We start from the raw sequence: 15859 nt of genomic DNA, 5'->3' as shown, positions 1-15859 counted from the left end.
AGGCTGTACCCAACATCTTTGACTGCTAGAGAAGTGTTTGTTTTAAAACAAAATTTGCAACTCACAGAACGTAAAGAAAAAATAATTACAGCATTTTTTATTCCATTACAGTGAAAAGTTTTAACTTAAAATCGTAGATAACAGAATAAATACATTCAATATAACATGAATTATACAAAAACTAATAAATATTTAGCATTGGGACTGCTTCATATCACAGTATAAAAATTAAATAATTTAAGGTTATGAAAGAAGAATGAGGAACGTTCTAAGCTGCATTGGTGTGGGCGCCAGGATGTCGGTTCGGGACACTGGTCCAAAGTGTTCCGAATGTGTCAAGGACGTCTCGACGGCAGATACCTTCGCAACGCTCCTAAATAGATTGCGAAGAGTAACGTCCCCTTGGTAGCGTCGACACTCGGACACAGTCGGAAAGCGGCAATGTGTGGCCCAGCGGTGGAGCACCATGCTCGTGCCAACGTTCGACTGTCGCATCACCGTTATGGACGTGTCACATGGCAAGGAGTCCTCTATTCCCTGAACGTTTGCAATATACTTCACCCCAACGGAAGGAACAAACAACTTGTACACTGGTTCGTTCAACTGTTCGTTTATAAGCAAGCTATCCATGGAGGGATATGTGTACTTGGTCTCAGGAATGCCCTCGCCAGTCATGCTTTCCAGGTGAAGGACAAATTGTGCCGAGGTGGCCACGTTATCACTAACCCCCTGCCCAAGCCCCTTCCCGTCGTCCCGTGATAGGGACCTGTCCAGCATCACTTCGAGCCACCCGTCTTTCAGACTCGCGGCGCCGTGCGGCTGGGCGGTGTTAAGCGTGAGCCGACTCGAGCTGTCCTGAATAATAGCCATTGTTGTGATTGGGTAGAAGTTCTCCTCCGTGGCACGATCAGTGTACGTGCGCCGCCCCATCAGCTGAAACCCGTTCTGATCTGTGAACATCGTGTTATTGGTTTTCATATCAGTTTTCAGACGTAAAATTACTTCTTGATTCATTGACTGAGTGTTACTTTTTACATCTAATTTTGTGTCAATAAACACGCCCATCGCCTTGCTTCCTGGCAAATGATACAGTCTTGTTGTAATGATAAATACCGAAGAGTAAACCACTTCGACTTCAGAATATAAGTTCCCTGTTGTAAGTGTAACTTTTGGTTTACCTCTAAGAAATTGTTTGGCCTCGCCATCGGGAGCAAATATATAAGCGCCACTTCTTTTAGCGGTGTACGCTAATACATCACTTTGAATGTTTAACTTCAAATTATTTAAATGTTTCCCAATAATTTGACTTATAAATCCTGATTCATTGTTAAACTGCACTTTCAAGAAGTCGTTTTCTATCAAAATTTCACCACCATGTTCACTTGGACTGGATTTCTGTGCAACATTTGCCCCAACCTCCATCATCAATGTCACGTTATAATATTGCACGCTGGCCGGCGGAAGTTGTGCCACAAAAGAGACCTCGTACCTGGAGCTGCCCACCTCGCGTACCTGCAGCGGCAGGGTCCGTCCTCCTTCGGATACCTTCACTTTGTCTTCGCTACAGTGGAACGTTACCACCTCCGTCCGCATGCGAGGCAATGAGTTGGCGACGGTGAGAAACGCACCACCCGGTGGCACCGTCATCACAGTGTATGTTGTCGCGGTTTTAGATCCTTCTCTGGCCAGCACATCGCGTACACTTGCAACTGGCATACTCCCTCTTGATAATAACTGAGAGGTAATCATTTTCATCGCCGTTTTACATTTCTGCAACGCCTCGCTGAGCTCTTTCTGGAAGTTGTCCATGACGAACTGCAGAGATGTTCCCGTGATACCGTCGTGGTGCTGGAACACGCCAAGGTGGCGGCGGGAAGTTTGAAGAAGCTCGTCAATTTCTTTCAGGTTCGTGTATTCATCGTTTGTTTTAACCCTTGCCTTGGCGTAAGTGTGCAACATGTCTGCTAACTTAAGAGTACTCTGTAATTCCCTGGATAGCTGCTTTAAAAATGGTCGTGTGGAGTAGTAGCCAGTCCAGTAATCGTTTTGATAGTCCGAGTACGGAAAAAAATCACCTGACAAATTAGGAAAACTGTAGCCAACACTGGCTTGGTACTTCTTAATGTCAGTAAAATAATCATTGATGGTGCCAAACTTGATATTTATCTTCCATTCACTCTTTTTATTCATATAGTCAAATAACATTTTATAATTCTTATATATTAAGTCGTAATCTTTCGCTGTAACATACGAAAAGTCTTCTCCGAGAAACATAGGCAAAAACAGCTGTTCCCCTTGCGGATGTTCCGTTGAGGTATGTTTCCGGTAAAGTTCGGCCGTAATTCTGTACTGTTCGTACAAGATGCGGGCTCTTTCGGCAATGTTTTCATTGGACAAAAAGACAACCTTGTCCCGCGGGTTTTCGTGCATGAACGCATACTCTCTACATATATGTTGGTTGTTAGGCCCACAGACGTCTCCGATCCAGTACCCGCGGTAGGACATCAAATGGCAAAGCATGTCACCATAAGTGTCACCACCCATTTCCCACATAGGTTTCCAGTTAAACTCAAGTGCGCGCTTCCGCATCAGTGTGGCCTTTATGGCTTGGTGAATTCTCAGTATGACCATATTACGCATGCCTGCCTGACGCCACAGATACGGCATGGTGCTCGAGTAACCGAACGGGTCATTAATCCAGGCGTTCCGAGGCGACACGTGCAGGTGCTTTTTGAGCCAGGTATGCCCCTCGATCAGCTGGTCGACCACAGCCTCAAAGTGCGTGACAGCCTCGTCTGGCATAACCCAGCCGCCAAGTACCACCTCGAACCGCCCTTCTTCCGCTAGCCGCTTCATCTTGGCGCGGGTTCCGTTGTCGGCCTGCCGCCACCATCGCTCGAGGAACACCGTTTCTGCCCACTGGAACGTGAGATCAGGATACTCTTCTAGCTTACGTACCATGTTATCTAATGTGTGCCGCGATTTAGATGCAAAATACTGCTCCATGGTCATGCCGTAGCCGGGATCCACGTGAGAAAATGGAATCACATAAACAGACAGTTCGTCTAGATTAGATTTGTATGCCTCTGAAATATCTATTACTGGAATTTTGTATTCCTTGAAACGCGGATTGCCATTATTGTTTACCAACCCATAGTTTGTAATGGTTGGTAGGTCATATGTGTAAATCCTATCGGTTCCAAGTTTCGGATGGGCACATTTGTCAACTGAGCGCAATGAGGTGCGACCACGTATATCCGGAATAGAGTTCCGGTAGCCGTCGGGGTTTTCCGTGAGCGAGAATACAAACAGAGATGACATGCAAACGGCGGTAATGTAGAGTAGCGCCAAGGACGCCACCAGACGCTTGAAGAATCTCCGTCGGAAGAGGAAGCGTAGCATCGCTCAGTGTAACACGGGGTTGAAGGGAGTCGCCTGAAGCAAAATGGAAATGAGTACTAGATGGTGTTTATACCCTCAGCAGAGCTTTTGAAAGAGTGTCTTCTTACGCTTGTAAGCGGACCGTGCACGAGAATTTCGAGTAATCCCACCAGCCGATACATTGTACAGGTAATAATCTAATGTTTATCTTTCGGAAAAATATTTTTTTTCTATTTATAAATCTGTATTTATTTAGTTATTAATGCATTTATTTGCTCACTAATATATGTGATACACTTGTCATCGTATTAGTCAGATACAGTAACTCGTTTTTTCTTCAAAAGTGTCTTCTTACAGACAACAGAAAAAAAATCGTACTATATTTATCACAAAAAAAAAAAAAAAAAATAAGTTAAATAACTATACCGCCTGTCACTTTTTAAAGTCCAGATCGATGTTTATTTAAATTAGCGCACTAGTATGGAATAGTGATCACACAAAATAAAAATATTCTCGGTGATATATATTTTTAACATTATTATTAATACAACTTTCCGAAATACACGTTCAACGCTCTGTGTCATTTATTTATGATTAGTTATTAGTTAAATGCTTTAGGCAAGTAACTTTGACAGCACATTGATATTCATCAATAATAATCAATACTTGTTTAATTAAGTTTCAATTTCCGTGTTATCCAAGAAGAGAAAAAACAACATTAAAGCTGCGGCCTATATTACCGTTACGTATTATTTTCCATTTACCAGAAATGGTTGTATCCGAGGAGTTAGTGTCGCTCTTTCTCGTATTGTTGAATCGTTTAGACTGGCAACAGACCTTGAACTTATATTACCAGTATCCACTATTCGATAAACTCTCTGCAGTATCTGTTTCAACACTTAAAAGGATCAGTTCATGAAGTCATTTCCGTATCCTTGTTTTGTAAGAACATAAATATGAGTGATTGAATTGATAACTTTATATTCGATAATATTCATAGCAACGTGGAATATCGGGAAATTCGGGGAAACTCAGCCCGATTCATAATCCGTATCGCTGCTTTTGCAGAAAAAAATGAGCGGTTTTATACATTTTCCCTGCATATTTGTATGTATACTCGTTTGACGGATGTAGTCGGAGGCACCCATCCCAAATTCGTCTCCGCAATTTTTCATTTACACGTTCTATGTCAATTGTAACGTCCATGTGGCTCATTTTTGATTTTTCAGCCAATAATTGCAGACTGTTTAGAGGCGACCAAAGCACGTATCATGTTAAGACCCAGTCTTGTTTCGAATAAAAGGAGCAGCGTGTCCCGAGTTACGCCCAACCCCACTCCGCCTCTCTGGGGTTCTTCACCGCGGTGGTCACAGTACCCTATTACGCCCCCCCCCCCTCCTCCGGGAAACTTCCCAGCAGGTAACACCGTACACAGTAACGCCTCACCCCCTCCAGGAAACTTCCCAGCAGGTAACATCGTACAGAGTAACGCCTTCCCTCTCGGGACACTTTCCCGCAGTTAACACCGAACCCAAGTACACCCCCCCCCCCCCCACGGGACATTTCCTCGCCGGTTACACAGTACACAATTACGCCCTCCCCCCGGGAAATTTCCCAGCAGGTATCACCATACAAAGTCGCGCCCTCCTCCTCTCCCCTCCCAGAGACACTTCACGGCAGTTCACACCGAACACTGGAACCGCCCTTGCCCTGCCATCTGGTAAAGGTCGATATTAATGAAATTGATGGTATCTTAATTGCTTTATCCACATATGGCTAACGGTAAATTTGTACTGATAAATGACATATCATGTTCTATGGAAAAATACATAGTACACGACACGTAGAACAAAGTGTACATGCCTATATAATAAATAAATACATGCATAACTGTAACGCCGTAATTTGGAAGCGATGCTACCAAATTTTGCCCAAAGCACAAACACCCAACGAGTTTTTGTATTTTATTACCAAAACTCGATTAATATGGACACACTGTCCGAAAAACGGTTTGAACGACTTGGGATGTACTTCGTCCATGTAGCCTTAATGATAATTGATTTACATAATATTACAATTAATTTCTTTAAATTTTCTTACAGTTCTGTCTTCGATTTTAAACCACAGAAAACTGAGTGCTGTTCACCTGCGTTCAACTTGTGGATTGGTTGTCAACAGGACCGATGGTTAACAGGATTGGTTGTTAACAGGATTGGTTGTTAACAGGATTGGTTGTTTAAATGAGTGATTGTTTAAATAAATGATTGTAAACATGAGTGAGTGTTTACATGAGTGATTGTTAACTGGAGTGAAGGTAAACATGAGTGATTGTTTACATGAGTGATTGTTAACCTGAATGAAGGTTAACAGGAGTGATTGTTTACATGAGTGATTGTTAACCTGAATGAAGGTTAACAGGAGTGATTGTTTACATAAGTGATTGTTAATCTGAATGAAGGTTAACAGGAGTGATTGTTTACATGAGTGATTGTTAACCTGAATGAAAGTTAACAGGAGTGATTGTTTACATGAGTGATTGTTAACCTGAATGAAGGTTAACAGGAGTGATTGTTAACCTGAATGAAGGTTAACAGAAGTGATTGTTAACTGGAGTGAACGTTAACCTGAGTGATTGTTTACCTGAGTGATTGTTGATAGGATTGCCTTAGCTTTATTTCAATCAAAGCAAATATCGTAACCTTGACCTTCGGACCTGAGATATGTAACTTTCCCGTTATATAAGAATATAGTTTTTGCCAATCAAATTTGATTCAATACTGACGGATTTAAATAACGGGCCTACATGTGGCGTATATTTCTGACACGTTCTATCCGATATGGGGCCTTGTACCCGACACATCTCCTACATGTGGCGTATATTTCTGACACGTTCTATCCTATATGGGGCGTAGTACGTGACACATCACCTACAGGTGGCGTATATTTCTGACACGTTCTATCCTATATGGGGCGTGGTACGTGACACATCACCTACAGGTGGCGTATATTTCTGACACGTTCTATCCTATATGGGGCGTGGTACGTGACACATCTCCTACATGTGGCGTATATTTCTGACACATTCTATCCTATATGGGGCGTGGTACGTGACACATCACCAACATGTGGCGTATATTTCTGACACGTTCTATCCGATATGGGGCGGGGTACGTGACACATCACCTATATGTGGCGTATATTTATGACACGTTCTATCCGATATGGGGCGTGGTACGTGACACATCACCTATATGTGGCGTATATTTCTGACACGTTCTATCTTATATGGGGCGTTGTACGTGACACATCACCTATATGTGGCGTATATTTCTGACACGTTCTATCTTATATGGGGCGTGGTACCCGACACATCTCCTATATGTGGTGAATATTTCTGACACGTTCTATCTTATATGGGGCGTGGTACCCGACACATCTCCTATATGTGGCGTATATTTCTGACACGTTCTATCTTATATGGGGCGTGGTACCCGACACATCTCCTATATGTGGTGAATATTTCTGGTACGTTCTATCCTATATGGGGCGCTGTATGTGACACATACATATGTTTGGAACGCTTCATTTCCTTAAATCCTATGAATGAAAGGAAATGGTACTCATCTTTAACACAGCGGAAGTCTACTTTTGCAAGCATAGCCTGAACGTTCTGATACACATCTGCTGGATGTGTTGATTTATTTCATAGCAAAGTTCGCAGTGTATCAAATGAACATCAAAATAAGGAAACATCTGTTAGAGAATTGATCAAGATTCCGTATTCTAGAGTGGGGTTGAAGTCGGTTTTTTTCTGAAGTGTTTTAATAATGAGGCCTACTGGCTCCATCACATAAAAATGATAGTTATTGTATTTAATTGAAATTAATATCATTGCAATATGCAGCTGATTATTTTTAGCGCCCCAGTAGATGAACTATGTAATGGAGTGTGTTGGTGATGTATACAATTGTCCCACTCGTTATTTCATCTCCATTACCAGGCCCCAGGGAGGAGAAAACACCACTCTTGTTTATTGCCGGGATAACGTGGGATGAAAAGATGAATATAATTACTGAAACATCAGTAAACTGGTGACCGCCCGTCACAGTCGACGACAACCTCTTTATATGTACAGGTTTAAATGCTTACATTGAAAGCATGTAAAAATTGTTTGCAATACCTCCCCCCCCCCCACACACACAGAAGAACCGCTGCTGATTAGCTTTACTTTTATCTATGCATTTATTCTCATCAATCTGCCGACACATGCTAAAATGTTCCGGACGATGATATTGCAACACTGATGTAATTTACGAACAAGTAACAGTTAATTGTTAACCACACGATTTGTTCATGTTACATTTACGACATGCACATATTAACTGTTTGTCCATTTATTGAAAAATGCCCAACGCTCATCTGTTTTCCCAGTTGAACAATGCCCAATGCTCTTCCGTTTTCTCAGTTGAACAACGCCAAATGCTCTTCCGTTTTCCTAGTTGAACAACACAGAACGCCCATCCGTTTTCCCAGTTGAACAACGCCCAACACTCATCCGTTTTCCCAGTTGAACAACGCCCAACACTCACCCGCTTTTCCAGTTGAACAACGCCCAACACTCACCCGTTTTCCCAGTTGAACAATGCCCAACGCTCATCCGCTTTTCCAGTTGTACAACGCCCAACGCTCATCCGCTTTTTCAGTTGTACAACGCCCAACACTCACTCATTTTCTCAGTTGAACATCCGTTTTCCCAGTTTAACAACGCGATACGCCCACTCATTTTCTCAGTAGAACAATGTCTAACGCTCATCCGCTTTCCCAGTTGAACAACGCCAAACGCCCACTTGTTTTCTCAGTTGAACAATGTCCAACGCTCATCAGTTTTCTTAGTTGAACAACGCCCAACGCCCACTTGTTTTCTCAGTTGAACAATGTCCAACGCTCATCAGTTTTCTTAGTTGAACAACGCCCAACGCCCAGTTTTCTCAGTTGAACAATGCCCAGCGCTCATCCGTTTTCTCAGTTGAACAATGTCCAACGCTCATCCGTTTTCTTAGTTGAACAACGCCCAACGCCCAGTTTTCTCAGTTGAACAATGTCCAACGCTCATCAGTTTTCTTAGTTGAACAACGCCCAGCGCCCAGTTTTCTCAGTTGAACAATGTCCAACGCTCATCAGTTTTCTTAGTTGAACAACGCCCAGCGCCCAGTTTTCTCAGTTGAACAATGTCCAACGCTCATCAGTTTTCTTAGTTGAACAACGCCCAACGCCCAGTTTTCTTAGTTGAACAATGTCCAACGCCCATCAGTTTTCTTAGTTGAACAACGCCCAGCGCCCAATTTTCTTAGTTGAACAATGCCCAGCGTTCATCCGTTTTCTCAGTTGAACAATGTCCAACGTACATCCGTTTTCCCAGTTGAACAACGCCAAACGTTCACCCGTTTTCCCAGTTGAACAACGCCAAACGTTCACCAGTTTTCTCACTTGAACAACGCCAAACGTTCACCCGTTTTCTCAGTTGAACAACGCCAAACGTTCACCCGTTTTCCCAGTTGAACAACGCCAAACGTTCTCCCGTTTTCCCAGTTGAACAACGCCAAACGTTCACCCGTTTTCCCAGTTGAACAACGCCAAACGTTCACCAGTTTTCTCACTTGAACAACGCCAAACGTTCACCCGTTTTCTCAGTTGAACAACGCCAAACGTTCACCCGTTTTCTCAGTTGAACAACGCCAAACGTTCACCCGTTTTCCCAGTTGAACAACGCCAAACACTCCCTCGTGTTCTCAATTGAACAATGCCAAACGTTCACCCGTTTTCCCAGTTGAACAACGCCAAACGTTCACCCGTTTTCCCAGTTGAACAACGCCAAACGTTCACCAGTTTTCTCACTTGAACAACGCCAAACTTCACCCGTTTTCCCAGTTGAACAACGCCAAACGTTCACCCGTTTTCCCAGTTGAACAACGCCAAACGTTCACCCGTGTTCTCAGATGAGTAATGCCCAACGCTCACCAGTTTACCAAGTTAAACAACGGCAAACGCTCATCCGCTTTTGCGTTTGAACTGCGCCCAATGCTCATCCGGTTTCTTAGTTAAAAAAAACGCCCAACGCTCACCCATTTTTTCAGTTGAACAAGGCCAAAGCTCACCCGTTTTCTACATTTAACTGCCCCTCACGCCCAGCCGTTTTCCCAGTTGAACAATGCCCAACGCTTACCCGTTTTCTTGGTTGAATATCGCACCAAAGCTCATCCGTTTTTTCCAGTTGAACAACGCTCATTCTTTTTTTTCAGTTGAACAATGCCCAACTTCTTGCCAACGCTCATTGGTGTTTTCAATTAAATAAAGCCATCATCAGACCAATTGTATTTGTTGAACAGCGCGGCAACGCTCATCCTTTTCTTCAGTTGAAAAGCACGTAAACGGTCTTTTGTGACCAAACGGCATTGTTAAATAATTTGTCAGTGTGACACAATGATAAATTAAAGGCACTCAAGCTCAATTGCTTATTTAATATTAAGTTTAAAAAGTTACAAATTAGTGAAACACTTTTTAACTGTGCAGTTGATAACATCATCAGTGCTCCAAGCGGTTTGCCCAGTTTTAATGTAAGAGCGAAAATACTACTAAGACAGTATTTCATCTAAAAATAGATCGCTCGGATCTTAAGCAAAAAATGAAAAACCCAATTTATTTAACTTGTTTTATGTGTTAAAAATTTTGCCGATTTCGAATTTGATTTTTTTGTGAAACTTCCTTTGCATAGGCATCTTTTCCAGATTTTTTTTATTAAAATGAACTTTCCTGCCTTTAACCTAGGACCATTAATACTACTCCCAGCTTTAAGCTTTAACACAAACTTATGATTTATCAACCTTCAAGGCTTAAGGACATGGCGAACAACTACATGCACATTTTGGGATGTCATCTTTGAAGACAAGCCTTTGAGGTAAACAAGCTGGTAATTAATTAAATACAACTATCATCAGTTAAACATTTTAATTATACAAAACTACGACATGAAATGTGGATCAAGGGAGTTAATCTATGATGAGATGAAACCTTCAGCTGGAGTTATGTCCCTGTCCTCATGGGCGGAGAGACAAGTATGACGCCGTCGCCACGCACAAACAGCATCGGGATGTTCCTTTTGGTCGACTGAAACATTATAAAAGCATACTGGTGAACTCTCATAATTTTATGAAAACCATAAAAATATGATTTCAACTATTTTTGTTGCTAATTTCGAGCATTTCAACCCTGAAGATGGCATTATCTATGACAATGTGGATTTATACCATTTTTAAGAAAGTGAATGTGACAATTCAAAAACATGTTCAGCAACATGGATACTGTTTAACCTCTGTTAAATAGTTATACAAAGATAATTTGCTCATTGCTACTACCGGTATACTGACTGCATATATATCAGCCATCTTATCCAAATAAAGAGTTCAATATCAGGCAACAGTCCTCATCATTACCTTGTATATTTCTTCATATGTTTCCTCATCAATCTCCACAGTGGTGACAGTTTCCTCCACATCTCCCATGATCATGTTCAGATGCTGGTCATAAGCCTGAAACACAACAATTCTCATGTATTTCAAAGGGCCTCTGTCATGTCTTAAGGGGTCCGGAATTGAAAAAAAATCATTTGAAATATGAACAAAATGCTTGTTACAATAAAACCAAATCTCCAAAAGTTATAAGTAGAGCTCTTGTGATGATAATTATTAAAAGAAATGTGACAGATAGCCTTCAGTATCCATCATATTTCCATGGTGACCTATACTACCTTCCCATCAACTTTGTAAATATTTATAAGTCAATAAAGGGTCATAATTTGTACCTAAGATCAATTAAAAATCATCATACATTATCATATACAATGTATAATGAAAATCTCAACTTAAACTAAAACTTTAACCAAAAGCCATCATGGGTGTGTAGTTTTTTGTATCATATAAAAACCTTCCCAAACTGGGACCTTGATTTAAATAAAAATAGTCTAAGTCAGTCTTATCAATCGAATAATATTAAATAATCATGGATTAAACAATAGTCAATATTTGAAAGTCACGAAATTATGGTTTAATGCTGTTAATATAATGCAAAATTTTAAATCTGATATAAAATGATAAATATATATCAAATAAGTATGAAGTTTGTAATATTGTATCAAACATACATTTTAATACACAAAAATCATAACAAATATCTTAATCTTGGGAACAATATCATGCTGTAAACTCCTGAACAACAGCGAACACCATGCTAAAAACTGTTGAACATTCCAGGGTTCGAAAGCCAACACACCAGCATTCAGAGTTGAAAGATGAATGTACTATAGCATAATAGTGTTGATATTTGGTTGAAACTATTGTACATTACTCAGTACAAGTACAAGAACTTCAGCTAATGGTCACTATCACCTTGACCTTTGACCCACTGACCTCAAAATCAATAAGGTTTATCTGCTGGTCATGACCAACCTGCATACTAAATTTGAGGTCCAGGGGCCTAAAGCTTTCTTCAGATATTATGCCAAAGTCTTGGGGAATGACAGAAGGTCCGATAACTATATGCATCCCTTTGGGGGCATAATAAAATGATTTGTAAATGATTTGTGAATTGTAGAAAATTTGAAAAATGATTTTGTTTTAACTAGAATTCCATGCAATTGGATGTATGACCTGTTTGGAGCACCAATTGCAGTCAAACCAATTATTATACCAATTCTGATGAACAACTTGGTAGTAACTAGTATAATGAAATCTTTGTCTGATTGTCGTACTATTTAACAACAACATAAGTAAGCCATTGCCATATTATAAATGTAGAAGGTTAATAACTATGGAGTTACTGAGGCAATTAACCCCACAACTGATATTGAATGACACATTCTGCCCACAGACTTAACACTGTCAACAAGTTTCATTATGAGTGGGCAATAAAATCTTCGTTATTTTCTACATAAAATGTTGATCACGCCACGGCAACCAACGCCAAAGTAACACCCATATGTTGCCTTTTCAGGCGACAAAAAGTATAAGCAGATATAAGCATACATGTAGTCTGCCCCTGAGCTCTCTGTCGCTGCGCATCTTCACATAAATCCTCTCATCCAGGCTGAGGCGTATCAGATCCAGGGGTTCCTCCACTGTCTGCTGAGCAACTGGCTGTAACACAAAATTAAACAGATAACTAATGGTATGGATCAACTAAAAACTACAAGTAAATTGAAGTTCCATAGTGTTTCAGTTTTGCGTCACTCAAGCCTCCTTTATTCTTTTTGGAGAATGTACTGGTTAGGGACCACTTTTTCACCCATACAAATTATTTGCCCAGCCTAAAAAATCATAGTTGAACAATTCTGTTATGATAGGGGTTTTTTTTATACAAAAGACATTTTGTGCTAAAATAAAGCTTTAGAATAGAAAAATAATATTCTCTAAAATGACGAATTTATTAGCACCAGGTAACACCATATAAAAATTTGCAGCAGTGGTTTATTGAATTCTACCACTCAACAAAAAAGGGAAACATTTCACCCAAAAATACTCCTTCAAACACAGCAACATGTTTATCCTACAAAGTAGAAAGATCTATTATAATTTAGTTGTCGAGTACTTTTTTCAGATTTTCTAAATAATTACTATTTCCTAGGTCGGGCAAATTATTGGTATTGTATGTGTATTTCAGTGATTTTAATTAGTATTTCTGGCATATTATTTCATACTTAAAAAAAGGAAACATCATACATTTTATTCTTCTGATTTTGAGTTAAGAAGCCTAATTTTCTGCCTGTAAATTTTCAAGTAAAACCTTCATTTCTGAGTGAAACCCTTACCAGTACTGCAGTTTACTGGATTTTTCACCTACATGTAATAAAGAAGGTTGATTTTTTTACACTCCTAAATGAAAGAAGAACATGACCAAAAAGGCAGTTAGTTTTGCTCAAACTAGTGGCATCTTGAACCTTCCCTATGAAAATTACAAAGACAATTTTTAAGTCAAGAGTGCAGCAGGGTGAACCCTTGTACCATATTTTACAATTGAAAAATGGTACATTATTCAACAATAATGCCAGAGTTATGGGGCTTTTGGGTTTTATGGGGCTTGTGGGTTTTATGGGGCTTGTGGGTTTTATTATATAAACTTGACTTTATGAATTTGATAAATAGAAAAGCTTAAATTGCTTGAAAAATGACTGGTTAAAATTTCCAAAAAGAGGCAATCAGGAGTCCCAGGAAGTAGGTTTGAGCCACAAGCCTCCCAAGATAATTTTACAAGAACCAACACTGCCATAACACTAGTAAGGCACTGTACTAGTCCAAATAATTGTACGTTAACGGATTTTTTGTATGATTTTTGATATGGCAAATCCTTCACGTACAAATTGTTTAGTATCAAAAGTGGGTAGTTATTCCGATTGAGATTCCGGGTTAAAGCATTTAGCATCTAAAAAATATCACTAAAACAAGAAATATTACCAAATTCGTTATTTTATAAAAATGTCATATCCTACGAATAATTATGAGTTTGAGATGTTTTTTCCCCATTTCTTGCTGTCAAAACATATCGATATATACATGAAGGGCACCTGCAAGGCTTCAGGGCACAATATTAAAGCAATCGGAACATATCGGCCATGGCCGAGTTGTTACGTTTGTATTTACGAGGTCTATCTCGAAGCTTGTCGGAGGTGGCAGAGTTATTACGATTGGGTCAAGATGTTCCGCTTGGCATAATTGTTGTCTGTGTCAGTCAACTTTCCTTTTATTGAAAAGCTAAATAACGTGTTTTAATGCATTAAATGCTTGTTTTGTGCAAAATAACTTCTCACTTATATGGTTAAATATGTATATAAACCTTAAAACCATAAATAACTTAGCTTAATACAATTTCAATATTTTTCAAAACACCCCCGATTTTTGCACAAACCCATTTAGACGTTAGGGATTGGAAGAATCCCGTGTAACACATCTATTATTTTAAACAAGGCACTGTACCCAATGAATTAAAACAGTAAGTATCTTTTTGGTAATCTAGGCACTCCTGTTGTTTAAGTCTGACAACAGTTAAGTAATCCTTAATAGAAAAATGAGCAAGGCGTGGGGCTCAAACCCACAACTGCTGGAGCACTGGCAATTTCGATCTGCTCCTTAGGGATTTATTCTTATTTATTTTTTTGGAGGGGTGGGAGATATAATCAAACAATAAGATCAATTTAATTGAAAATATAAAATCAAACAAAAAAAGACATCTTTATGAGATATGGAAGTTGGAACTATTAAATTAAAAAATGAGAAATACAGAATTCTATGCAAGTTTCAGATTTGTAATATAGCATGCAGCCCCTTCACAATTTAAGTATATAATGGTATTCATATACATGAGAAACGTCGTTTTAAAGGTATTCAAAATATGCATCAATACCCTAAATATTTTAATTTCTAATTTAGTAATTATCATCGCGAAAATATATTGCAAAAGTAATAAGCAAAACTTATTCGTCCTAATGTGAGTATAATTATGACTTAAGTTATATATTGTGTAATACAATTTTCGTATAAAGAAAAACGCTGTTATCACATATAATGTTCAAATATAAAAGTTCCAAAATTAAAAACCAAATACCGGTTCAGGTTCGTCAGCCATTTTGGGGAAGTTATATATATATATGCCGGGACCCGGTACCGATTATCAGAAAGGCCGGGATTTTAATGTAAAAAAAAAAAAAAAAAAAAAAAAGCCACAGGGGCAGACAAAATATCAGTAAAATTATTAAAATTAGGTAAGCAGTCACTTGTTGAACCAATAACAGACCTGGTCAATCTTTCAATATCAACACAAGTATTCCCAGATAAACTTAAGCAAGCCCAGGTTACTCCTCTACATAAGAAAAACGACACAATGACAAAATCAAATTATAGACCAGTCAGTATCTTACCAATTCCATCTAAAATATTTGAAAAAGTTATGTCCTTACAGCTTTCTGACTATTTTGACAGTATCTTTGATAACTTTTTATGTGCATTTAGGAAAGGCCATGGTTGCCAAACTACACTTTTGAAATTACTAGAATATTGGAAAAATGCCTTAGACCAAAATTTATACTTAGCAGCTATCCTAATGGATTTATCAAAAGCATTTGACTGCCTACCTCATAACATTTTATTAAGTAAACTATCCGCCAATGGCTTATCCGAATCAGCAACAACTCTTCTTCAATCGTATCTCACTGGACGCAAACAGCAAATCAAAATTGGTAATGTCGTCAGCTCATGGAAAAATATATTGAAAGGTGTGCCTCAAGGCTTCATACTAGGTCCCTTACTTTTTAATGTATTTATTAATGATATTTTCTATTTCATACAGAAAGGAACACTTTATAATTACGCAGATGACAACACACTATCTTTTAGTTCACCTGATTTTAATGAAGTTAAAAACGTTTTAGAACAAG

General features: G+C 39.3%; 2 protein-coding genes across 4 annotated transcripts; both read right to left on the bottom strand.

Annotated features, from left to right (window-relative positions):
- Nucleotides 1–101: 101 nt before the first annotated feature.
- Nucleotides 102–4229, bottom strand: LOC128217244 (alpha-mannosidase 2-like). 3 transcript variants are annotated; one of them, XM_052924249.1, is made up of 2 exons: nucleotides 4146–4229; nucleotides 102–3435 (listed from the first exon to the last, which is right to left on the bottom strand). In XM_052924249.1, the coding sequence occupies exon 2, from the start codon at nucleotides 3400–3402 to the stop codon at nucleotides 244–246; it is 3159 nt and encodes a 1052-aa protein (XP_052780209.1). In that variant the 5' UTR covers nucleotides 3403–3435; nucleotides 4146–4229; the 3' UTR covers nucleotides 102–243. The 3 variants fall into 3 exon arrangements, with proteins under 3 accessions (XP_052780209.1, XP_052780210.1, XP_052780208.1); XM_052924250.1 differs by having other exon boundaries at nucleotides 4122–4180; XM_052924248.1 differs by lacking the exon at nucleotides 4146–4229 and adding an exon at nucleotides 3808–3980.
- Nucleotides 4230–10371: 6142 nt separating this feature from the next.
- LOC128218358 (U6 snRNA-associated Sm-like protein LSm3) lies at nucleotides 10372–15063 on the bottom strand. Its single transcript, XM_052926013.1, has 4 exons — nucleotides 15031–15063; nucleotides 12459–12569; nucleotides 10872–10967; nucleotides 10372–10545 (listed from the first exon to the last, which is right to left on the bottom strand). Exons 1-4 carry the CDS (start codon nucleotides 15049–15051, stop codon nucleotides 10462–10464), a joined length of 312 nt encoding a protein of 103 aa, XP_052781973.1. The 5' UTR covers nucleotides 15052–15063; the 3' UTR covers nucleotides 10372–10461.
- Nucleotides 15064–15859: the final 796 nt, after the last annotated feature.

Source organism: Mya arenaria, chromosome 14, assembly GCF_026914265.1.
Source record: "Mya arenaria isolate MELC-2E11 chromosome 14, ASM2691426v1".
Lineage (NCBI taxonomy): Eukaryota > Metazoa > Mollusca > Bivalvia > Myida > Myidae > Mya > Mya arenaria.
This window is presented reverse-complemented; position numbering and strand designations above follow the sequence as displayed.

What these genes read in the sequence shown, in the direction of transcription:
- LOC128218358 (XM_052926013.1), bottom strand. Translation starts at nt 15,051, where the DNA reads ATGGCTGACGAACCTGAACCG. An exon ending in TGGCTGACGAACCTGAACCG is followed by an intron (nt 12,570 to 15,030) that starts GTATTTGGTTTT and finishes TTTGTGTTACAG; the next exon opens with CCAGTTGCTCAGCAGACAGT. An exon ending in AGCTCAGGGGCAGACTACAT is followed by an intron (nt 10,968 to 12,458) that starts GTATGCTTATAT and finishes GTTGTGTTTCAG; the next exon opens with GCTTATGACCAGCATCTGAA.
- LOC128217244 (XM_052924249.1), bottom strand. Translation starts at nt 3,402, where the DNA reads ATGCTACGCTTCCTCTTCCGACGGAGATTCTTCAAGCGTCTGGTGGCG.